This window comes from Caretta caretta, chromosome 4 (assembly GCF_965140235.1).
Source record: "Caretta caretta isolate rCarCar2 chromosome 4, rCarCar1.hap1, whole genome shotgun sequence".
NCBI lineage: Eukaryota > Metazoa > Chordata > Testudines > Cheloniidae > Caretta > Caretta caretta.
The window spans coordinates 102,399,885-102,424,924 of NC_134209.1; the positions used below are offsets into that span (position 1 = coordinate 102,399,885).

Genomic DNA, 25,040 nt, shown 5'->3' on the forward strand with positions numbered 1-25,040 from the left:
CCAGGAGTAATGTCAAAAACCACTACCAATGGATTTTGCTACCAGTAGCAGTTACAGATGCTGCCCATCACAATTTGCTACCTCTCACATAAGAACAGCTATACTGGGTCAGCCATACAGTCATACAGGGTGAGGTCCGTCTAGCCCAGTATCCTGTCTTCTGACAGTGGCCAATGCCAGGTGCCCCAAAGAGAATGAACAGAACAGGTAATCACCAAGTGATCCATCCCCTGTTGCCCATTCCCAGCTTCTGGGAAACAGAGGTTAGGGACAACATCCCTGCCCATCCTGGCTAATAGCCATTGGTAGACCTATCCTCCATGAATTTATCTAGTTCTTTTTTGAACCCTTTTATAGTCTTGGCCTTCACAACATCTGCTGGCAAGGAGTTCCACGGGTTGTCTGTGTGTTGTGTGAAGAAATACTTCCTTTTGTTTGTTTTAGACCTGTTGCCTATTAATTTCATTTCACCTTTCCCATCCTCTGTTCCTCAGGTAGGAAATTGTGACAGGGCATAAATCAACAGAATAAACTTGTGCTATAAAAAGAAAAAGAAAAATTTAGATTTAAAAATTCCTATGTTTTCACTGTAATTTTTCATTTGGAAGTGCTATACTAGAAACACAGATATCATTGTTAAAACTACTAGCAACTATTTACTTATAAATATTTTCAATGATTATTTGCTATTAAATTATAAGTTAAATAGCACAATGTCATCCATCTGCACAATATTAACAAAGGTAAATGATGAAGTGCTAAGAATAATAAAATAACATTTTAAAAAGTAAAGAATTATAAGGAGCTAAACTATATGTATTTAAAATGGATTACAAGAAAGGGAATGCAATTCAGGGAATCACAGCGGCAGATAAGACAAATTTGTGATCTGCTAGGAGACTTTATGCACACACATAAACTGATAAGGGATTCCTTTAAATATTCAATGTGTGACGCGCGGTTTTTGCTGGTGTATGTAAAATACTTCATTGAATCAATTCTCCTTTAGCACTTCAGTACATTATATCGGATAGGGAAGAGCGGGCGGGTGTGTCTAGGCATTGGGATGCCCTGTGCTTTTAAGGACACAGCTCTGGGAAGCATGTACTGTCCTGTGAGCAGGGGGGAAAAAAAGTCCAGTCCCCACTCTCTCAGCTCTTCAGAGCTGGGTGGCCAGAGAGCAGCGGTGGTTACAAGGGGGTAAGGCAAATTTTGGGGTGGCTATAGCTTCTACAAGCTCCCCCTAGAGCAGCCCCTGATTCTACATTTGCAGTGATGGTAGATTTATGATTTGTCTGTGGTTCATACAAGCAAACAGAAAATCTTCCTCCTAATTAGTTGAAAATAGCAATTCTTCTTCAAGTAGTGTCCCTATGGCTGCTCTACAGTCAGTTTGTCTGCGTCCCTGTGCTTCTGATCAGAGTCTTTGGTAGCGGTGTCTATTGGGTTCAGGCATGCTCTTTCCCTCCCTTGTGTTGTGCCTCAAGGCTAATCAGCATTGCCCAGGCGAACCATCCTCAGTTCTTTCCTCAACTATCCCAGGCTAGAGACAAAGCGATTAGCAGTCCATTCACGGATACTTTAGGTCTTTAGAATTGTTTTCTTAGATATTCTTAGTGTTTTTATTTGCCTATTCTTCTTACTTTTATGGGGTTTCCTTTAGTTTTTTCTTCCCTGTTTAAAAATAAAATACAATAAAAGTCTAGTTTTTACTTTATTCCCTTTTTCCCGCCCCCTGGGGATTGCCCTCTGTAAGGGACATGCCTGGCTCCCCCAGTTTTAAGAGGTGCCTCACCTGCAGGGAAGCCATACCGGTTACAGACGACATTCTCGCTGTGTCGGTGCCTCAGAGAGGCCCACCTTGCACAAAAGTGTACTTTTTGCCAGCAGCTAAAAGCCAGATCCCAAAAGACCTGGGAACTAAAGTTGAAACTACTATTGATGGAGGGAGGATCACTCTCCTGATTAACAAGTTGCTTTTGATTCTGGCTGAAGTTGCATGGCAAACATCAGCCTTGGTCATACCAACCTACAAAAGGGTGACTGTCTGTTCAGGAGCTGCGGACATATTCACAAAGCTGGGTCTCCAATTCAACATCCAAAAATCTACCTTAACTCTAGTACAGCACTTGGAGTTTACAGGGTCCTATCTCAGCTCACTGCAAGTGAGAGCATGCCTCCCACAAGAGAGATTTCACAGCTGACCACACTCAGAGACAATTCAAGCCAGCCCACAAACATTGGCCAAACATTGCCTCCAACTTCTGGGACACATGGCGACAGGCATGTTTTTAATATCTCATGCTAGACTGCACATTAGGTGTCTATAGGCATGGTTCAGATGTGTTTACAGACCAAACAAAGACAGGGTAGACAAACCTCTCTCGATGCCCTCCAGGGTCAAATGCTCCCTGGATTGGTGGAAAGAACCAACAAATTCACACCCCTCCTTCCAACGTGGCTTCTAATTATGGATGCATCCCTAATTGGCTTGGGAGTCCATCTCAGCAACCTCAAGACTCAGGGCAGGTGATCGCCCATGGAGATGACGCTTCACAGTAACCTCCTCAAACTCAGAGCGGTCAGAAATATTTGTGCTCACTTTCTTCCACTGATCAGTAAAACACTCATGAAAATTATGACAGACAACATAGTATACATGTATTACATTATTTGGCACCCCCTTGCTAATTTATCTTCCCAATGCATGGAAGCGCTAAAGCTATGAAATTTGTGCCTTCACCACAATGTTTTAATATCAGCCGCCTACCTACCATGAGGGCAGAAGATAACAGCAGATAGTCTCAGTCACAAGTTCTCACATGACCATGAGTGGGAAATGAATCCAACAGTGCTTCACAGCATATTCTATCAGTGGGGGACTCCAGTGATAGACTTGTTCGCTACTTACCTGCACAGGAAATGCCCATTCTATTGCTGCAGAGCTGACCTCGGGAAACATCCATTTAGGGACGCTCTCCTTCTCCTTGGGGAGAAGACCCTCCTATACACCTTTCCCCAGTTCCCTCTGCTGCTGAAGGTCCTGACAAAAAAAGAAAAAGCAAACATCCTACTGATTGCTCCCACCTGGCCGAGACAGACATGGTACCCATACCTGATGAAGGAGGCGATGCGTCCACAAATCCCGCTTCAACCCATCCCTTATCTCCTCTCACAGAACGAGGGACAAACTCTCCATCCCAACCTGCAGATCCTCTGGCTTAAGGCTTGGCTCCTTCATGGTTCCAAAACATAGTGAGATGCTGCTCCAGTGAGGTGCAGGAAGTGCACTACACAGTAGAAAATCAGCTACCTGACACACTTACCTACAAAAGTGTATTAGGTTTCAGGTTTGATGCAATTTTAGAAGAATTACCCTGGCATCTTCCACCCTCCCCGTGATGTTGGACTACATACTGGATCTCAAGAGGTCAGAGATATCCCTCAGTTCTTTCAAAATACACCTTGTGGCCATAACAGCTTTCCATCAGCAAATAGAGGGATAGTCTGTTTTTGCCACCCAACTACAAAGAGATTCCTCAAGGGCATAGTGAACCTTTATCCCCAGTCCAGACACCCAACTCCAACTTGGGACCTAAATCTAGTTTTACAGAGCCCAACTAGATCACCAGTTGAAACTATGGTCACTGGTTCACTTACATACCAGTCAATGAAAACGGCATTTCTGATGGCACCCCTCCCCTCTTCTCAGTATTCTTTAAAGAAAAGGTTACTCTTATGCCATATCCAAAGTTAACCCCCAGAGTGACCTCTTCTTTTCCCATAAACAAACTGATTCACCACCTGACCTTTTTTCTTAAATCTCACTGTGATAACAGGGAGGCTATACTGCATATGGTTGACGTTAGGAGAGCCGTAGCCGTTTATCTGGACAGGATGAAGGCCTTTAGGAAATCTCCTAAGCTTTTCCTCTCCATCGCAGAAAGGTCAAAAGGTGCAGCAATAGCTGCCCAAAGTCTCTCCAAATGGGTCTTGAACTGTATTAACCATTGCTGTCATGCTCGCAATGTGTTACCTCCATCCAGAATCCGCACACGCTCAACGAGGTTGGTTTCCACTTCTGTCGCTTTCCTCAAGAATGTTCCTATCTCGGAAATCTGTAGGGCAGTGATTTGGGTATCTGTTCAGACCTTTGCAGAACACTGTGCGATTACTGGAGACTCTGCTTCCAATGCTATCTTCAGCTCCGCAGTGTTATCATCCATAACAGACTCGACTCTGAAGCCCCAACCTCCCATTGGGGATACTGCTCGGGAGTCACCTACCTAGGGCATTACTCGAAGAAGAAGAAGAGGAAGTTACTCACCTGCGCAGTAACGATGGTTCTTTGATATGTGTCCCCCTATGAGTGCTCCACAACCTACCCTTCTCCCCTCTACTTTGGAGTTGTCAAGGTTCCTTCCCCACTCTGAACTCTAGGGTACAGATGTGGGGACCTGCATGAAAGACCCCCCTAAGCTTATTCTTACCAGCTTAGGTTAAAAACTTCCCCAAGGTACAAACTTTTCCTTGTCCTTGAACAGTATGCTGCCACTACCAAGCTTTTAAAACAAAGAACAGGGAAAGAGCCCACTTGGAGACGTCTTCCCCCAAAATATCCCCCCAAGCCCGACACCCCCTTTCTTGGGGAAGGCTTGATAAGAATCCTCACCAATTTGTACAGGTGAACAAAGACCCAAACCCTTGGATCTTAAGAACGATGAAAAATCATTCAGGTTCTTAAAAGAAGAATTTTAATTAAAGAAAAGATATAAAAGAATTATCTCTGTAAAATCAGGATGGTAAATACCTTACAGGGTAATCAGATTCAAAACACAGAGAATCCCTCTAGGCAAAACCTTAAGTTACAAAAAGACTCAAAAACAGGAATACACATTCCCTCCAGCACAGCTTATTTTACAAACCATTAAACAAAAGAAAATTTAACGCATTTTATAGTTAGATTACTTACTAACTTTACAGGAGTTGTAAGGCTGCATTCCTGATCTGTTCCCAGCAAAAGCATCACACAGACAGAGCAAACCCTTTGTTCTCCCCCCTCCAGATTTGAAAGAATCTTGTCCCCTCATTGGCCATTTTGGGGTCAGGTGCCAACGGGGTTACTTTAGCTTCTTAAGCCTTTACAGATGAAAAGATTTTGCCTCTGGCCAGGAGGGATTTTATGGCACTGTATACAGAAAGGTGGTTACCCTTCCCTTTATATTTATGACAGGAGTTCTCAATGGAGGCTTCATGGTGGAGAAGGAATTGAGGGTGGTTCCCCTTCACAGTGCTAATTAGCCTCGAGGCACAACATAAGGGAGGGAAAGAGCATGTGTGAGCCAAATAGACACTGTTACCAAAAATTTCTGATCAGAAGTGCAGGGACGCAGACACATCTACAGTGAATCACCCATAGATACATACATCTCGAAGAACCATCGTTACTGCACTAGTTGAGTAACTTCCTCAGCTGAAGAAATTTATGGTTCACCATATCAACAATAGTAAGATTTGGAACATTAACCAACTTTTACTAATCTCTGCTTTCTGACACGCTGTTTCCTGACTGGCTTATTGGAGGCCAATAATAGATTTTTCTGGACCTCCTACTTCACTTTCTCCATATAATATTAGGGTTTTTTAAATATTGTGATACATCGGGTCCAGGGAGCAGTGGGAGAGTGGTAGAGGGGAGATATATAAGCCCTAGGCTAATTAAGGCCTGGTTCCCTGTAGACTAGGGAAGGTTACTACAGATTAATTGGAGCACCGGTAGTCAATTAAGGCCCTGTCAGGAACCCAATAAAAAAAACCCTGCTTCAGGCAGACAGGGTGGAGCGACAAAGGAGAGAGGACTGGAGTTTGGAGGTGTTGCTGAGAATTGAAAGACTAGAGAACCGGAGGAAGGGAGACCCTGCCCCAGCAGAACAGGAAAGTTCCCTCCCCCAGCATCAAGGATCTAGGGTAACCCTACCCAGAGGAAGATGGTAAGAAACCCGCAGGGACTGAGAATGACTGGGGCTCAGAGTGAGGAGCAAACCTAGACCCCTTCCCTGCTTCCCTCCTCTACCACCTTCCCGGGCCACTAGTGGGGCCCTGGGCACCCCAAGAGCAGGAGTTAGGGGTGGCATCCTAGCCCCGCCCACCAAGGAAAATGCGGGACCCACCACACCAACATTGGCCATTTTGTCACAAATTATATATTATACTAAAGACATTTAGAAATGCTCACAGAGAATGTTCAATATCTTCATAAATGATCTGGAGGATGGTGTGGATTGCACTCTCAGCAAATTTGCGGATGATACTAAACTGGGAGGAGTGGTAGATACGCTGGAGGGGAGGGATAGGATACAGAAGGACCTAGACAAATTGGAGGATTGGGCCAAAAGAAATCTGATGAGGTTCAATAAGGATAAGTGCAGGGTCCTGCACTTAGGACGGAAGAACCCAATGCACAGCTACATACTAGGGACCGAATGGCTAGGCAGCAGTTCTGCGGAAAAGGACCTAGGGGTGACAGTGGACGAGAAGCTGGATATGAGTCAGCAGTGTGCCCTTGTTGCCAAGAAGGCCAATGGCATTTTGGGATGTATAAGTAGGGGCATAGCGAGCAGATCGAGGGACGTGATCGTTCCCCTCTATTCGACATTGGTGAGGCCTCATCTGGAGTACTGTGTCCAGTTTTGGGCCCCACACTTCAAGAAGGATGTGGATAAATTGGAGAGAGTCCAGCGAAGGGCAACAAAAATGATTAGGGGTCTGGAACACATGAGTTATGAGGAGAGGCTGAGGGAGCTGGGATTGTTTAGCCTGCAGAAGAGAAGAATGAGGGGGGATTTGATAGCTGCTTTCAACTACCTGAAAGGGGGTTCCAAAGAGGATGGCTCTAGACTGTTCTCAATGGTAGCAGATGACAGAACGAGGAGTAATGGTCTCAAGTTGCAGTGGGGGAGGTTTAGATTGGATATTAGGAAAAACTTTTTCACTAAGAGGGTGGTGAAACACTGGAATGCGTTACCTAGGGAGGTGGTAGAATCTCCTTCCTTAGAGGTTTTTAAGGTCAGGCTTGACAAAGCCCTGGCTGGGATGATTTAACTGGGAATTGGTCCTGCTTCGAGCAGGGGGTTGGACTAGGTGACCTTCTGGGGTCCCTTCCAACCCTTATATTCTATGATTCTATGAATGTTCAGTATTGTATTTCTGCTAAAGACTTTCAGAATGTATGTACTGACTTATTTTTGTGAACATAAAGATCTGTTGTCTCTTGAGAGAAATGTTGATAAAAGTGAAAAGTATGATTTGTAGTAACCCAGTCCATGTACCTCAAGCTTTCTTCAAGTTCTTCTTTAAAACACACTTCTTTATGAAGCCTATAAATTCTAGTCCTCACTTCAAAGAAACACACAAAAATAATTCCTGAACTTCAAATAAGTGAGCGTTATTAATCAGCAAAGCCATGCAATCTTACTGCAGGTAACCATTGTTGTCTTCTCTACTTCTTCTTTCCCTCCATCGTTATCCGATGGGGAGCCAAGATGTTGTTTGTCTGTTCAATGCCATGGCATTTATGGCTGTGACAGGATGTCAGCGTTTCTTTGGGGAGAGACAGGACAATTCTTCTGTCTCATATTGGCTTATGGTGGAAGCCAGACTAGGTAGAATTCTTCAGCTCCAAGACAGATTACATGCCCCTCTGAGTAGGAGGAGAGAACTAAGGGAAGGGTAGAAGTAGGGTGATCAGATATCCCCATTTTATCGGGACCATTCCGATTTTTGGGTCTTTTTCTTATATAGGTTCTTATTACCCCCGCACTTCTTGTCCTGATTTTTCACATTTGCTGTCTGGTCACCCTAGGCAGAAGTGCAGGGAGAAATCCTAGGAAGAAGCCAAGCTCAGGAGAAAACTTTGGCTAAGGTTAATTCTGTTGTTTAAGTTAATACAAAAGGCAAACTGCAGGAGTGGGTTTGGACATTAATCATATATATTTGTTTGGGCTGTATTCCGACAGCACTTTGAGGACTCTGCCCATTTCCAGTGGCACTGTAGGAATAAATTAAATATATACAGTAAAACAATAAAATCTTGATGTTCACCTCAAGAGAAATATCTGCTTGTTAGAAAGTACTTTGCTTTCAAACTGACAAAAGCATACAAAATAATCGATAATATGCAGTTAAATACATACTGTACATATGTAATCGAGAGGTTTTTGTATTGAGGTTTTTTGTTTTGAATTAAACTTATATTCAGGGTATTAAATAGATCAGCCTTCTGGGTTAAAGCAATCAAACATAAACTTGAAATATTACAGTTTTTTATAAGGAAAGGAAACAAGTAAATTAGGGATAGTTTCACAGGTGATAGTAACTGCATTTTAATTTTTTTTAACAGAATAAAGATCCTAAAATGTCCCGAGTTGCACTGGAATCTCTCTATAGATTACTCTGGGTTTATGTTATTAGAATAAAATGTGAAAGCAACACTGTAACACAAAGGTAAGTTCCTTATGTAATTAAAACTATTGTGAGGCTGTTTTAATTAATTTAAGACAAACACATTTTAATTAAAAAAATTCTCTCTATGGAAATCCTTTCTGTAAAGTTGTGTGGATTTGTTCCTAACACATGTTTTTCTAAATTTTTGTAGCCGTCTCATGAGCATTGTATCAGCACTTTTCCCCAAAGGCTCACGTAGTGTGGTCCCTCGAGACACACCTCTAAATATATTTGTGAAGATTATTCAGTTCATTGCTCAGGTAAGCTCCCTCCTATAATATGTTTTAGATGGAGGTCTGAGAGTACACTAAATAATTTGTGGAAAAAAATTAAAGATAAACTACCAAGTCCATCCCTGACATACTTTCACTGAAACCTGTAGAGGTACACATTAGGAATGACATTAGACCATAAACTTATAAGAAAGTAACCAAATTTAAATTCACTACACAACCCTGATTCATTCACAGAACATCATGTGCAGTCACTGAAGCAAGGGTCTTATGATGTGTGATTATGTAATTAAAGACTGCATTATATTGCATATGCACAAGGGGGCTGAATTATGGTTGCAAAGGTAACCTTAATTCTGGCATTTCCTAATGTTCGAGTACTTGATTTTGCAGCTTTAATGTTCTGTTAGTGTAGTTTACAGTAGTATGTACTGTAGAATAATGCAAAGAATGCTTCAGTAAAGTAACTGAGACAATTACTCCATAGGAATCATTAGCAAAGAGGAATATTTTTTTATGACTGTTAATTATAAGATAGTTAGACATGATATTCAGTTTCTTGGCTTTGTGTATGTGCTAATACAAAGTGAGTCTTATGTAGGCATGTTTTTTCTTCATAGGAACGCTTGGATTTTGCAATGAAAGAAATAATATTTGATCTTCTCAGTGTTGGAAAATCACCTAAAACCTTCACTATTAATCCAGAGGTAAAGTCACCTGAAGAGCTGTTTGTTTGTGAAACAGTGTACAGATTTATACATAGCAAAGAATGTTAAAGAGTAGAAAACAGCTGTTCAACATGTTGAGGCAAAGTGGCCCACCTGTGGGCCTTGCAGTGCTGCTGTTTCTCCCAATTGAAGTAGAAATGTTCACACATACACTAAGCCTCCGCACAACATCTATACCATCCAAGGCATTCAAAACAAATCATTATTTTCATATGACTATTGCCATGTTTTAGAGGAAGAGAGGATAGAGGTAGTCCAGCACAAAGATTTAACAATTGTGGCTTCCTCCAAAAGGAATAATGGGAAATTATGAGAAAATTACAATGAATAAGTATGCAAAGAATGAACTGTTAGGGAAGCATGTGAGGATGGGTTGGTCCATATATCGAAAGAGTGCAGTGTGGATCAAACCAAAGAAACAGCTGTAGATGTGGAGTAGTGTTTTTTTCAGTTCTGGCCAGTAGTAGCTGGGGCAGGAACAAGGTAACATTTCACTAGTTTCAACAAAAAATTAAACAAACCGGGAAGTGTGTGTGTAGGTGTTTACTATAATTAGCATCCTTTTCTCAGAGAAGTCCTTCTCAGCCCTTTTCAGTTTAGTATGTAGGAAAGCCCCAATCTTGCAGTTCTTTGAGTTCAGCAGCCTGTACACGAGCAATGAATTGCGAAATTAGAGCCTTAACAGGTAACTTTCTATATACTTTGATATCTGCCGGCAGCATGTTACTCTGTGAAGATTCATGTCAGTAATAATAATCATTTAGAGCTCTGTCCTTCAAGTTATTGACTCCCTCTTGGACGGTGATGAGCTGCTCCCAAATCCCATTGACTGAATCAGGTGAGGAGCTGCATCCCTGGATCAAACCGTTTTATCTTACTATTAGAAGTATTCTAAAATGTAACATTTAAATATGTCTACCATAGTAGGGCTCTTTTGATCTGTCCCTAAAGAAAGGATAACGAAATATATATTAGTATTTATTTTGCACCACCTATATAACGTTGCAAGTTTGCAATTCCTCCTGGTTTCTAATTCTTTTGTTTCCCCTTCCCGTTACCATTGAAGCGCATGAATATAGGCCTCAGAGTCTTCCTTGTGATAGCTGACAGTTTGCAGCAGAAAGATGGTGAACCACCAATGCCAACAACAGGAGTTGTTCTTCCCTCAGGGAACACTCTGCGTGTCAAGAAAATTTTTCTCAATAAAACTCTGACAGATGAAGAAGCAAAAGTTATAGGTGAGTATAGGTATTCTTTTGCAAGAACCTTAACAGGTTAAATATACACATTCATACTTTGACACTGAAGCAGTATTTTTATGTGGGTTTTGATTTTATATTGTAATTAAAAATTTTTTTTATAAAGTGTCTAGTACTTGTGAAGTTTTTTTTTAAATGTTCCCACTTATTTACAGTAGCAATGTGAAATTTGGAACATAAAACCAGATCTTTGCCCCTCCATCTAGCAGTGAAAAGCAGCCTGAAAACTGTCCCAATGAGTCACCCAGGCATTCCCCTGGTGTAGGGAGCATTCTAGGGCAGTCCTAGAAGAAGGCAAGGTGACTGAGGCCACGACCATAGTGCTCCACTGATTCCTGGCTGATGGAAGGATAGGCTGTTGACCAGGGTGGGCAAACTATGGCCTGGGGGCTGCATCCAGCCCTCCAGACATTTTAATCTGGCCCTCAAGCTCCCACCGGGGAGCTGGGTTTGGGGCTTTCCACACTCTGGTGCTCCAGCCGGGGAGCGGGGTACGGGGCTTGCCCCATTCTCTGTGGCTCCCAGAAGTAGTGGCATGTCCTTCCTCTGGCTCCTTTGCGTAGGGGCAGCCAGGGAGCTCCACACACTGCCCCCGCCCCAAGCACCACCCATGCAGCTCCCATTGGCCAGAAACCGCGGACAGTGGGAGCTGCAGGGGCGGCGCCTGCGGATAGGGCAGCGCGCAGAGCCGCCTGGCTGCGCCTACACATAGGAGCCAGAGTGGGGACAGGCTGCTGCTTCTGGGAGCTGCTTGAGGTAAGTGCCGCCCAGAGCCTCCACCCTTGCTTTCCTCCTGCCCCCCAACCCTCTTCCCCAGCCCGATCCCCCTCCTGCCCCCTCTGAACCTCTCAGTCCCAGCCCAGAGCACCCTCCTGTACCCCAAACCCCTCAGCCCCACCCCAGAGCCTGCACCCCTAGCTGGTGCCCTCACCCCCTCCCTCACCCTAATCCCCAATTTCATGAGCATTCATGGCCCGCCATACAATTTCCATACCTAGATGTGGCCCTCGGGCCAAAAAGGTCGCCCACCCCTGCTGTAGACTATAGGCTACTCTTAAATATGCTGGGGACCAAAATTGCCTGAAGGTCAAGGAAATAGAAAAAGTGCTTAGAGTCACTTCCTTCCATTTATTTCCTCTTTTTCCTCCAAAAAGAATTGTATACTTTTATATAACACATCCTGTTTAATTTTAAAAAAGGAAAATTTTGTCAGTTAAAATATGGTTCCGTTAAAATTAATTTAGTATATGATTTCTTATCTTTTGTACAAGAAGATACTGGTCCTAAACCAGTGATCAAATAAGAGACAACTAAGGTGAAAATAAAATTTAAAAATACTGAGTTGTGAAAGAGGTGACTTTGAGTGCTTCACTTCTTCAGGAATGTCAATATACTACCCTCAAGTAAGAAAAGCACTAGACAGCATTCTTAGGCATCTGGACAAAGAAGTTGGGAGACCAATGTGCATGACTAGTGTACAGATGTCAAATAAGGAACCTGAGGACATGATCACGTATGTAGCAAATTATAGTTTAATCATTCTTACTGTCATATCCTTGTAATTGATTTTTTGTACCTAAAAGTAATTCAGAGATCAATTTATTAATCCATTTAAATGTGTTTAGGTTTAATTTAATGCTAGGATACTTAAAATTTGTCCACAAAGGATATGATGATTGTACTGATTCATAGATTAATTATGAAGATTTGAGTTGAATGGCTCTTTGAAAACTTATGTGTATTTAATACTGAAAATACCATAAAATAGGCTTCCCTGTGATTCTGTTTTGTGTAAATTGATTTTGTAGGGGAGAGAGAAAACCTAAGATTGATTTGTTCAGAACTTGTATTGCTGCTATCCCAAGACTGATTCCAGATGGCATGAGCAGGACTGACCTTATTGAATTACTAGCAAGGTAAGGAAAATTAAATCCTAGTTTTAACGAAGGTCCTAAAAAAAAACAAAAAAAGCTTCAAGTAGTATTTCAGAAACCCAAGGCCAAAAACTATTGGAAATATATTATTAGATACTAATATTCCATTTGCACAGAGTCTGATTTTTTTTTTTTTTTTTACATTGTGACATGTATAGTTGTCAGCAGACCCAGAAAAGTAGCAGAGTAGATTCTAAAAGAGAGAATCTTGCACACAAGACCAGACTTATACTTTCTCATATATGGCCTCTCTTTAAAAGTTCATATTTTAGTTAATTTGCAATTTGTACAGGACTCTTCTTTCACTCATAGCTCCATCTTCTTTTGCTGACCATACTGTGAAGGCATTGTTGTTTGACATAATTAAATTTGCCAAATGTCAGCCAAAATTTTGAAGGAGATTTGGATTTTGTTTCTTCTATATTGCTTTTTCTGACCCTTTCTTCTTAGTTCCCTCCAACCCTGTCCATATTCCTCTCATTATGATCTCCCTGTTCCTGCATGCAGAATGTGAGTGCTGCCCACCTTAACACACATGGCCCACTCCTCTCCTTCAGTCAGTGGAATTATCAGCATTTGCAACTCTGTTAGAGCACACAAAGTCAGGAAAGGGAGCTGAGCTATGAGCCGAGGAGTTTTCATGTATTAACATGAAAGAAAATAAATCCCTCTAATGCTTTCCTTCCATGTTTTATGAAGAAAGGGGAGAAGAACAAGTTAGTTGAAATGGCCTGAGCAAGTAGTATTGGACAGGTGGAACTAGCAGGAGATTTAGGGGCAGAAGAGTGGGAAGGACAGTGTCTGGTGGGAACCAGTAGAGTTTTAAACACAGGTCACGTCTGCTTTAATGGCAGGACTACAGTATAGTCTATGGCTGATGTTTGTTCCTGTGGTTTTGGAGTCAAATAGGAACAGAAGATGGTGTTGTGAGACAGTAAAATCTTTTAAAAACACAAGTATTTTTTCTAATGATCAAAAATGTCATTAAAATAACCATATCATAGATGTATGGATGTATTTGATAGTATGTTTGATAAGTGCCTCCTAGTCTAAAAAGCTGAGCCATATTTTCAAAAGTGCATACTAAATTGTACACTTGTTTTTGCACATGCCTGAGATGAGCTCCGGTTTGCACATAAACATAGCTATTTATTTAGAGTTCAGTCTATGTGGGGGGGAAAGCACTCCATACCAAAGGATGTCCATCCAGAACTTCGAAATATTTGCAGACGTTGTTCAGGTATGTGCAAAACTGCATACCTGAAAGTATGGCCCATTCTCTTCAAATTATTTGATTACCCTCTTAATTAGTTAAAGCCTACTGCTTTGAACTGCTGTAGCCGTACAGCCTGCTGTTAATAATCCAGTTGTAGCTTCAAATGGATTTAGAACTAATGGTTCAGGTACGAGTCATATCTTCAGGCTGGGAGCATAGCTAGCTCAGCCTTCCAGCACATAGATGCTTCATGTTGTATAGTCAACGATATAAATTGACTTCACTTTATAACTGGTAAAAGGCCTTTGTCCAGTTGAGAATGTGAGGATTTGAAGGGATGGTGAAGTTTTTTAACAATATTGTACATTCTCTTAACAGGCTGACAATTCACATGGATGAAGAACTCCGTGCCCTCGCTTTCAATACTCTACAGGCATTAATGCTTGATTTTCCGGACTGGCGGGAAGATGTTCTTTCAGGATTTGTTTATTTTATTGTGCGTGAAGTGACTGATGTCCATCCAACCCTTCTTGACAGTGCAGTAAAGATGTTAGTGCAGCTAATAAATCAATGGAAACAAGCAGCCCAAATGCACAATAAAACCCAAGATTCTCAGGTATTGTAATGCTGCATGAAATTCTTACATTACCAATTCCATGTAACTGAACAAATTCTACTGTGAAATTAAAACACTTTTTCTCTCTTAAAATTAGTTTTTAGCAATTTGCTTTCCTCATCTGATTCATAGCTTTTTTTTTTTTTATTGTAATCTATGCTGTCATAGGGCAGCCCCTGCTGTGGCTCGCTTACCTCAATAGAATACCCCTCCTTAAGCCTGACTTATTACAAAATGTGCAGATAGTCCAAACTAGAAGTCCTAAAACTGCCCATTTATCACCCCAGTGCAAGTATTTAAATTCCCAAGACAGCTCGCCTATTGACGTAATGTGTCACATTCCGGCATTTTCCACCACATGCAGACTCTTTCTTGGTTCCCTTCTGTACCTCTGCCTGGTCTGCCACCCCATCCCTTCCAGCTGGTGTGCAACCCTGCTCTTCCCAGAGGGAATGCCCCTGGCCCCTCTGCTGGGAGATCATCCTTACCAGGAGAGCATCCCTCACTCTCCATGGTCCTTTCATTATTCCCCTGGGTTCATCTGTCTGGCCTGAGAGATATCAGTGAGTATGCTCCTCCATTGCTCCCCTGCCTTAAGTCTGCTCTGGCCTTCTGGCTTAGACATCAGCAGGCGAGACTCTGCTTCTCCCTGGTCTTAGCCCTCTCTATGACCATGGCTCTCTGGCTTGGGTAGGTCAGCCAGCAAGCCACTCTTGGTGCTCTCTTGTCTTCAGCCTGTTCATAGGAACCAACTGCAGCTTCCTCCTAGGACCTTCCACAGTCCCTCTGACTCCCACACAACTCTTACCTGCCCTTTCCTGACTCTCACTCAAGTAGTTCTGACTCACAAGGTCTCTGTTGGTTCTCTTACCTGTGCCCAGGTGCCCTCTTGTCAATCCAGTTGGGTAGAGCTGGTGCACTGGCCCTGCTCTCTCTTAGAGTGCCAGTGTCACCCTGGAATATGCTTATTCTGTTTATGTTATAGAGAGATATTTTTGTATATACACGTGTGTCCTTGTATTTGTTGCTGCATTTTGTGTTTATTTTAAAATAATTATGAACAAAAAAGTCAGTGGTAAAATAGTACTCAATGTTCCATACAAAGAAGTCATCTACTGCTTCTTTTTTATGTGAAGGTCTCACGGTGTAATTGGAAATATAATTAATAGGAATGAATGAGCTGGTTTGAACTAGCAAGAATTTACCTTATCCTTCACTCAGAAGTTTTAAAGTGAACCAAATGCTTCTTGAAGAAAAGGAGTACTAACACATTTATTTGCACATAAGCTTTCGTGAGCTACAGCTCACTTGATCTGATGAAGTGAGCTGTAGCTCACGAAAGCTTACGCTCAAATAAATTTGTTAGTTTCTAAGGTGCCACAAGTACTCCTTTTCTTTTTGCGAATACAGACTGACACGGCTGTTACTCTGAAACCTGTCAAAGGCTTCTTGTTGAGGTTGAAAAAGCTTGGTAAATTGTTTTAAAAAAAAATTGCATGCCTCTCCACTGGTCTCAGCAAAAAGTGGAATTTTCAAAAGTGAACAGGAAAGGTTGTTCCTATGATATTTTTGTTTTGGCCGAAACCAGAAAATGCTAGAAATCTTGTGAGAGTCAATGTCATGAAATGTTTATCTCCTATCACTAATAATTGAACCGATATAGCTCAATAGTGTTTTCTTTGCTGTTAATTTAAATGACACCTGTATAATTTTTTTAAGCGTGGTGCCTCTAATGGAACTGCCCATACTCTTCCCCTGGAGAGGACCCTTTACTCCAACGTATTTCATATTGTGGAAGGCTTTGCATTGGTCATTCTTTGTAGCACGAGGCCTGCAACCAGAAGATTAGCTGTCAGCATTCTTCGAGAAATGCGGGCTTTGTTCACCCTTTTAGAAATTTCCAAGGTAAGAGCTAAGAGGTAGTCATATATAACTGTTCACTGAGAGGGTACTGCTTGGTGTCCTTTCTTGAACTTTGAGATTCTCATGCATTGTATTTGTCCTTTTTTAGGGTGATGATGAGCTGGCAATAGATGTGATGGACAGACTGAGTTCATCTATTCTTGAGAGTTTCATACATCTCACTGGGGCAGATCAGGTGAGAATATTTTGTGGAGAATATAAAATTATTCTGGAAATTAGTTTGGACTCAACTTAATCATGAGTATCTTTATCTAAATTTTGTTCTTCAAGTGATGGTCCCTATGTGTATTCCATATGTGGGGTGTGCGTGAGCACCATGTGCCTGAGTCTGAAAGTGTTTGTTGGCAGTGTCTGTTGACCCGCATATATGTAGGGCATCCCCTCATGCTCCCAGACGATGTATAATAAGTAGTGCAGGTCAGTGCCTCTCCAGTTCCCTCTTACCACTGCATGGCCTGAGTCAGAACCCCTGTTCCTTCGTGCTCTTAGTTTTTGCTAAGAGACTGGCTATTCTTCATTCAGTGTATATAGTTGTAAATAGTCGTGGTTGTTTTAGTGTAGATAGATAAGTTAGTGTAGTTATTTCCCCGTGTCGGGTCCCTCCCCTTCCGGGGTACTATGCTCCGGATTTTGGGATTTAAAAACTGCATCTCTTGCCAGCACTCATTCTCTGTGAGCACACAGCACCAGAGTTGCCTTTACTGCCTCAGCGAGGCACATATTATGACTTGCTGCTCCATTTGCAAGTCCTTCCTGCCTGGAACCTGGTAAGCTTGAGAGCTCCACCTCCAAAAGAACTTGATTCTAGATCTTCAGGTGCTGAACACTTTTATCAGAAAGTCCAAGTTCTGCATTGTAATGCTGGCATTGAGTATTCCCTCCCTTCCCCAGGGAGCCTGGTTTGCGGCTCTCAACATGAAGGATGTTTACTTCCATGTTGATATTCACCCAGCCCACTGCAAGTTTCTCTGTTTTTGGGGTGGACACCAACACTACTAATTTTGGGTCATCCCGTTTGATGGATGGCACCTTAGTGTTATGCACCCTACCACCATCTGTTTCATGAAGGGCTTACTCAATGCCTTTCCACCAGTACTGAAGTGGGACCTTAATCTCATTGTTTCTATCCTCATGAAGCCCCCTTAAGCCACTGGCAACATGCTCCCTTTCCCACCTTTTGATGAAAATGATACTCCTGGTAGCCATTACTTCAACCAGACAGGTCTGTGAACTAGCAGCTATGATGTGCCCCGGCAAGCTGGCTTCAAAAGCTGTGCTTCGTGCACATGCTCCTTCTCTGTGAGCGACGAACACCCAGGTTGTCTGTATTGCTCCAGCTGCCGCTTGTTCCCATCTCGGACTTGAGAAGCTAAGGAACTTTGCCTCTGCAAACATCTGATGGAGGAGGCTATGCACACACATGCTCAATTGGATCCAGAACGAGTGGATCTGCTGGAGCAACACCTGTCACCACTGGTGAGCACTCCCCTGATCCCTGCTCGTGTGCTGGCACCCACAGTACTGCCGCAACTGCCGAAGCCGCACCGTGAGCATGAGAAGTATGGGCATGGATATAAGGGCGGCTTCTTGACATGGACTGCCTCTAAACACAGCATTGGCTCCCAGGTTGGGTTAGAAGTTGCACGTCGACCCAGCTGCTTTGCCTCCTAAGAAGCCTTGCACGGAGCATAAGTCCAAGAAGTGCTGTGACCCGCCGGCACTACCTCCAGTCATGGCCACCAGTACACTACCTTCACCTCTGGCACTGCTGATGCCTCCCGCTCCCCTCCCCCACCGAGACTCTCTCACACGATCCTGCGCACGCTGGGACCCCTGTCTCCACTGATGCCCACAGCCGAACTGATGCGCCGTACACTAGCTCTCCTTGGTGCCCTGGCTCCCCGGTCATCTTGGGGTTCCCATCTTGGGTGGATGAACATCTCTTGCTTGCACAGCGCCCTGCTCCGCTCTGCCTCATACTGCCAGACCTGTTCTCGGAATCTGAATGGTCCTCTGAGCCAGCCCCTTTATTCTCCTCTGTGTGATCCTGTAGCCTGGATTGCTGGCAACAACTGCCCTACCACCAACGTATGGCCCTTCTGCTGAGGCTGGTTCCACTAGCTCCGAAGCACGCTGATGCCCAGTGACCCATATACCAGCAGGCAACAGAGGCAGTCTTTGCCCCCCCATCCCCGCATTGTCTACCAGCCCTATTCGCAACACCCACAGGAGCAGTCTCGTCATCGCCTGTGCACCTAACAACCCTGTTACTCCGCCACTGCCACCTCTGCTACCTCGGCCTTCTCGCAACATCCCTCAAAGCAGCCATTTTGGCTCTCCCCAAGACCCGCAAACCTTCCTCCACCTTTCCCACTTTGCCCCAGGTCATCTTCCCCTGTTTTGCCGCAATTGGGGCAAGATTATTACCAATTGATGGGTGCTGGACATTGTTCACAAGGGGTATCTGATAGAGTTCCTCTCATTCCCCCCTTGTTGCCCATCTCATGGTGGTCATGGGGATCCTTCCCAATGTGATCTCCTCTGAGAGGAAGTGGACACCCTCCTTTGGAAGGGCACCATAGAATGCGTCCCGCAGTACTACTGTGGCTGTGGGTTCTACTCCCCTTAATTCCTTATGCCAAAGAAGGGGGATGGCTGCCACCCCATTCTGGATCTCCAGTCCCTGAACAAATTCATACACAAATTCTGGTTCCGGATGGTCACGCTCCCTCTCAATATCCCATCCCTCCCCCAGGGGGTATGGTTTATGGCTTTCAGTATGAAGGATTCATACTTTCATATAGACATCCATCCAGCTCATCAAAAGTTCCTCTGTTTCACGATGGGACATTCTCACTGTCAGATGAGTCCTCCCCCAGGTCCTCCTCTTCAGTATCGCCACTGCCTCTCATGTGTTCATAAAGATCTTCACTGTCATCGCGACCCAAATGCTTTGTCTTGGCCACTCCATGTTTCCTTACCTGGATGACTGGCTCCTTGTTGTGCCATCCCGCAACTGTTTCCTCTCCATGATCCAGACCCTCCTTGCTTGCCTGGGTATCTGCATCAATGAGGACAAGTAAATTCTCATCCCTACCTGTATGCTCACCTTCCTCGGGGCATGCCTGGACTCTCTCACGGTCCAAGGTTTTCTCCCACAGATGGTTTTGCTGCCCTCATCTCGCTTATCTCACAGCTGCATTGCAATCCACATATGTGTATTTGCCAGTGTCTCTTCCTCCTTGGCCACATGGCGACCTGCACCTCTGTGACTCCATATGTCAGTCTGCAAACTGCAGATGGATCACCTGGCAAGGCAGTCCTGCTCCCACCCTCCGTCCTGGCTTCCCTCACGTGGTGGACCAACCCATGCAAAGTCCTGGCCAGCATCCCTTATACCCGTCCCACTCCCCGCATCACTGTCACCACAGATGCCTCGCTCATCGGGTGGAGTGCTCATACAGTCCAGAGAAGCTCAGATGCAGATCAAATCCTGGAACTGCAGGCTACCCACCTTGCCTTTCGGGCATTCCTGCCCCGATCAGATTCTGGCATGTTCAACTGCTATCCAACAACATATGTGTATATCAACAGGAAGGATGGTGCCAGGTCCCCCTCCCTCTGCACAGAGGCCATTCACCTCTGGAACTGGTGGCTCAGGTATGGAGTCACCATCCATGCCATGAATCTCCCGGGTAACAGCAACTCCCTGGAGGACATGTTCAGCAGGTCCTTCTACACCAGTCATAAGCAGGAACCAAAGGCGCCGACTCCATGGGTGCTCCAGGGCTGGAGCACCACGGGGAATAATTGGTGGGTGCTCTGCACCCACTGGCAGCTCTCCACCCCCGCTCACTTCTGCTCCGCCGCCTCCCGGAGCGTGCCGTGTCCCCATTTCTCCTCCCAGTGCTTGCAGCCGCGAAACAGCTGTTTCATTGCGACAAGTGCTGGGAGGGAGGGGGGGAGGAGGAGGAATGTGGCTCACTCTAGGAAGAGGCAGAGTTGGGGCGGGGATTTGGGGAAGGGGTTGGAATGGGAACTGGGCAGGGGCTAGACGGGGCGGGGCAGGGTGGGGGCGGCGCGGGGGCGAGCACCCACTGGCGCTGGGAAAAATTGGCGCCTATGGCAGGAGCTACACAACCCCATGCTCTGCTCGGTCTTTTGCCAGTGGGGCATGCTGCACTGGGACCTCTTCATGACCACTGCAAACCACAAGCTTCCTCTCTTCTGCTCCAGAGGAGTCCTCAGGGTGTGTTCCCAGGGCAATGCACTTCTGCCATCGACCACCAAATTCCGTTATACTTTCCCGCCCATCCCCTGCTGCTGCAAATCCTGAGAAGGTTCAGCGAGATTGAGCGTGGCTCATCCTCATAGCCCCCTTTTGCTTCCACCAATATTAGTTCACCAATCTCTTCCACTTCTCTGCCTGCCCCCCGATCCAGTTCCTCACTTCCCAGAGCTCCGCACACAGTCACATGTCTATCTGCAGCACCCTAATCCATGCCTGCTCCACTTGACAGCTTGATATTTTAATGGGGTTCATGTGTAGACAAGGCATGCTCCATGTGAGTATGCGACGTCCTCATGTGCTGCAGACGACCATCTGCCAGGGTCTGCTATCAAGCAAAATGGCGGCGCTTCACCACTTGGCCACACTGCCAACACTAACCTCTGGACTCCATCTCCATTTCATCTCCATCTCTTCAATTACCTTCTCCATTTTAGGCGGTCAGGCCTTGCCCACTCCTCCGTCTGCGTCCATCTGTCAGCGCTCAGCGCCTTCCTCCCTCCTGTGGATGGGTTCTTCACCTTCACTCCACCCGACCACTGCCTCCTTTCTCTGCAATCTACTTGATGTCTTCCCATCAGTGCAGAAGTCAGCTCCCTCTTGGGACCTCAATCTTGTCTTTGCCCTCACAAGGCTGTCCTTTGAATCCTTCACAACCTGATCTCTTGCCCACCTCTCTCTAAAGGTGATCTTGATGGTCATCACATCGGCAAGTCGGGTTAGTGAGCTGGCGGCCAGGATGACTGACCCGCCCCTTTATCGTCTTCAACAAAGATAAAGTCCCCCTGCAACTGCACCCCAAGTTTCTTGCCAAGGTGGCAGTTCCGTTTCACCTCAAAGGATCTGTCCATCTTTCAATATTCTACCCCAAACTGCACACCTCTCCTAGGGCGCGCATGTTGCATTCTCACAATGTCCACTATGCACTGGCCTTTTATCTCCAACACACCTGCGCCTTCCAGGCCTTGCCCAAACAATTTCTCGCCATTGTTGAGTGCTGTTGAGAGCACACTCTCTCCTCATAATGCCTCTCTAAATGGATCTCCCATTGCATCGAGGAAAGCTACGCCCTCTCTCATGTTCCTTCACCCCCTGGAATAAAACTCACTCCACATTGGTGCATACCACCTCATTGGTTTTCCTTACAGATGTTCATGCAGGACATTTGTAGGATGGCCATGTGGTCTTCTGTCCATATCTTTACGTTCACTACGCAATCACCCCACCAGTGGCAGCAGATGCGGCAGTTGGCCATGCCGTCCTGCAGACTGAGACTTCCTGCAAGTCTTCACACCCACCTCCGCACTGAGCACTGCTTGCTCTGCACCCATGTCTGGAATCCATATACGGACCATCACTCATAGAAGAAAAGGGGGTTACTGTAACTGGAGGTTCTTGGAGATGCGTGGTCCCTATTTGGATTCCAATACCCGTCCTCCATCTCCTCTGCTGTGGGCTCTCTCACTTGCTGGCGAGAGGGACCTGGAGCAGTGTCGACCCGCACAGCCTCTTAAAGCCTCAGGTACACCACACAGGTGACACATGTGCAGGTCAACGAACACTACTAGAAACAGCTCTGGTGTATTGCGCACATGCACACCCACGTCTGGAATCCAAATGTGCTTATCTTTATGTTCCGTGGTAAAAAACTGCTTTCTTTTTGTGCAAGATATATCCCCTATAAACAAACAATACAGTTTGTGTAGGTGTCTGAAAAAGTAAAAAGTCTCAGATTAGTTCCCTTTTCTTTGCAAGATGTTGTCTGCTCTTCTGGCACTGTTGGGGAATCCTCTGATCCCCTTCTACGAAGGGAATGTGATAGATTTCTGTTTCTTTAAAAAATGATTTATCAAGGATAGATTTCTCTCCTCTTCAGTTTAGAAGCTTCTGGTGTGTGACTTGGAGATCACTACTAAAGATTTCAGAATTTAATATCATCCAAAAAAGTAGGTCATTAATGAGCCAAAGGCTGAATATAAAACTGGATCGCATCTAATGGCCAATTCCTTTTCTTCAGAGAAAGAGAAAACAGCTTAGCTATGTATTGGTGCCCTCTAGCAGTTTTTTTGTAAGACAAAATTAATAATAATTAAGGCTAAGTTTTTGTCACAGATACTTCTAGTAAAAATCAAGAACAGGTCATGGGCAATAATGAAAAATTCACAGAAGCCCATCACCTGTCCTTCATTTTTACTAAAAATAGCCATGACAAAATGGGTAGTCTGGGCAGCTAGCAGGGGGGAGGAAGCTTACAGGGTCCCCCTACACTGGTGGCTCCAAGCTGCAGGGGTCCCCCCTGCCTCCGGTGGTGGCTCGGAGCTTTGGGGATCCTCCCAGATGTGGCTGGGAGCTGCCAGGGTCCCTTTTGCCGCTTGTAGCGGTGGGGATTCTCCCTACTCCCCCCCATGGCTGGGAGCTCCGGGGATCCCCCCTGCCCCTCATGGCGGCCGGGAGTGGCGGGGGTCCCCCTGGCTGCCCATGGCAGCTGGGAGAGGCAGATCCCCCTGTCCTCTATGGTGGCCGGGAGCTGCAGGAGTACCCCCCAACTCCCTGCCTCCATAGGTAGCTGGGGGCCCTGCAGCTCCCAGCTGGTGCTGGCAGAAGTCATGGAGGTCTTTGGGAATCACGGATTCCGTGATTACCATGACTGAATTGCAGCCTTAATAATCTATCAGTCTACTCACTGTGTGTGCTCATTTTATGACTTAAAGCTTTTTTAGACATTCAGTTATGCAAATAAAAAAACGGATACGTATATTAAATGTCTGTTTGCTCTGTTTATGTACACAGACTACTTTACTGTATTGCCGCAGTTCAATAGATTTACAAACATTAGCTGACTGGAGCTCCTCCCCAATCAGCCACCAGTTTGATGTGGTGAGTCCATCACATATATGGATATTTGCACATGTGACCCAGGGCCAAGATCCATGGATTGTAAGCCTCTCCAGTTTTATGAAACAGGAAAATCTTCCAAAACACTGCCCAACAGCTGTAAGCTATGCTTGGATGTTTGCTTACACAAGACTCCAACTGTTGTCTCCACAGGTTGACATTAAGTAAGTTCACTTCTTAAGTTAATTGAATATACCACAGTATATTAAACCTCTTTTTTTTAACATTTATTGAAATTACAATACCCATTAAATTTCAATATTATGTAGATATACAGCACTATTATTTCCTATGGTTTAATCTTGCTTTAATATTAACAACAGAAAATTAAATGAAATGATTGGGTTTAGAGGAGAAATAGTATGCTGTAAAGATTAATTCATGCCTTTTGACTATATTGTACTTTAGCAGTGATGTATATTAGCAATAATGCATATTTTTTATAGTTCAATTTGCTGTATAGCACCAGCCTTCACTAATTAAATCAGAGTAGAGAATATAATGTTAAGGATCACACGTAAGGGCATATACACAATTTAAAAAATAAAATTCAGCGGAGAATAAAATGAAGTGTGTAAATTGCATTTTCTAAATTTGTGTTATTTTTCCACCTATTTTTTTCTTTTTATAGCAGCCCTATCAATGCCAAGAAAGTAAATACTACTACAAGTAGTGATTCATATATTGGGCTCTGGAGAAATTACCTGATTCTTTGCTGCAGTGCAGCAACTTCCACATCCTCTTCCACATCTGCAGGTTCTGTGAGATGTTCCCCTCCTGAGACGCTGGCGTCCACTCCTGACAGTGGTTATAGCATTGATTCAAAAGTAGGTTCTTCCGACATTTTCTGAGTGGCTCTGAATATTTCAGTAACATAAAAATGTTTAAGACTTACAGCACGTCCCCTATTTCAAAATGCTTTTCTGATTTATGAAAAAACATTGTTATGCTACTACCACCTTGCTTTTGTCAAATAAAAAACAATGAAATGGGACATATCAGCAAATTATACCTATTTTTTTCTGCTTAACCTCCCTTAATCTAAAGCTAAATCTTGCCAAAATTGTCAAGGCATAAAGTCTGCTCTGATGATGATGAAAAAAGTTGATACTTTATTTATCTTTAAAGAGTTATGTCTTCAAGCAAATGGGCAGGTAGAATTCTGCAGTTTTAGGCTAATAAACTAATCTCATTCCAGTGATTGAATCAATCTACTTTTCAGGATTTTGATACTTTTCAGTGTTTTCCCCAACCAGAGACGCCCGTCATCTTTTTGCTTTGTTTTGCATCAGATATGGATCTTTTTGTTCTTAAAAGTTTTTCAACATGGTGGCTTCCCCTAAAGAGAAGAGGAAGGCAGTTTTTGGATTGTAGAGCACATTTCTTCCCTGGCAGGGAGCTTCTTATTTTGTTCCTTCTGTTACCAGGACCTCTTCCCTAGTTGGG

The 25,040-nt window shown here is 44.2% G+C and overlaps 1 protein-coding gene across 12 annotated transcripts in view; it reads left to right on the top strand.

Moving 5' to 3' along the window:
- FRYL (FRY like transcription coactivator) overlaps positions 1-25,040 on the top strand; it is a 415,631-nt gene that overhangs the window by 225,772 nt on the left and 164,819 nt on the right. For all 12 annotated transcript variants that reach the window (XM_048848366.2, XM_048848367.2, XM_048848354.2 and 9 more), the window contains 11 exons: positions 8,399-8,502; positions 8,654-8,762; positions 9,356-9,442; positions 10,530-10,701; positions 12,103-12,235; positions 12,531-12,638; positions 14,251-14,488; positions 16,208-16,393; positions 16,500-16,586; positions 23,490-23,758; positions 24,226-24,421. In XM_048848366.2, coding sequence (XP_048704323.1) covers positions 8,399-8,502; positions 8,654-8,762; positions 9,356-9,442; positions 10,530-10,701; positions 12,103-12,235; positions 12,531-12,638; positions 14,251-14,488; positions 16,208-16,393; positions 16,500-16,586; positions 23,490-23,758; positions 24,226-24,421 — 1,689 coding nt within the window. The remainder of the gene's footprint in view (positions 1-8,398; positions 8,503-8,653; positions 8,763-9,355; positions 9,443-10,529; positions 10,702-12,102; positions 12,236-12,530; positions 12,639-14,250; positions 14,489-16,207; positions 16,394-16,499; positions 16,587-23,489; positions 23,759-24,225; positions 24,422-25,040) is intronic.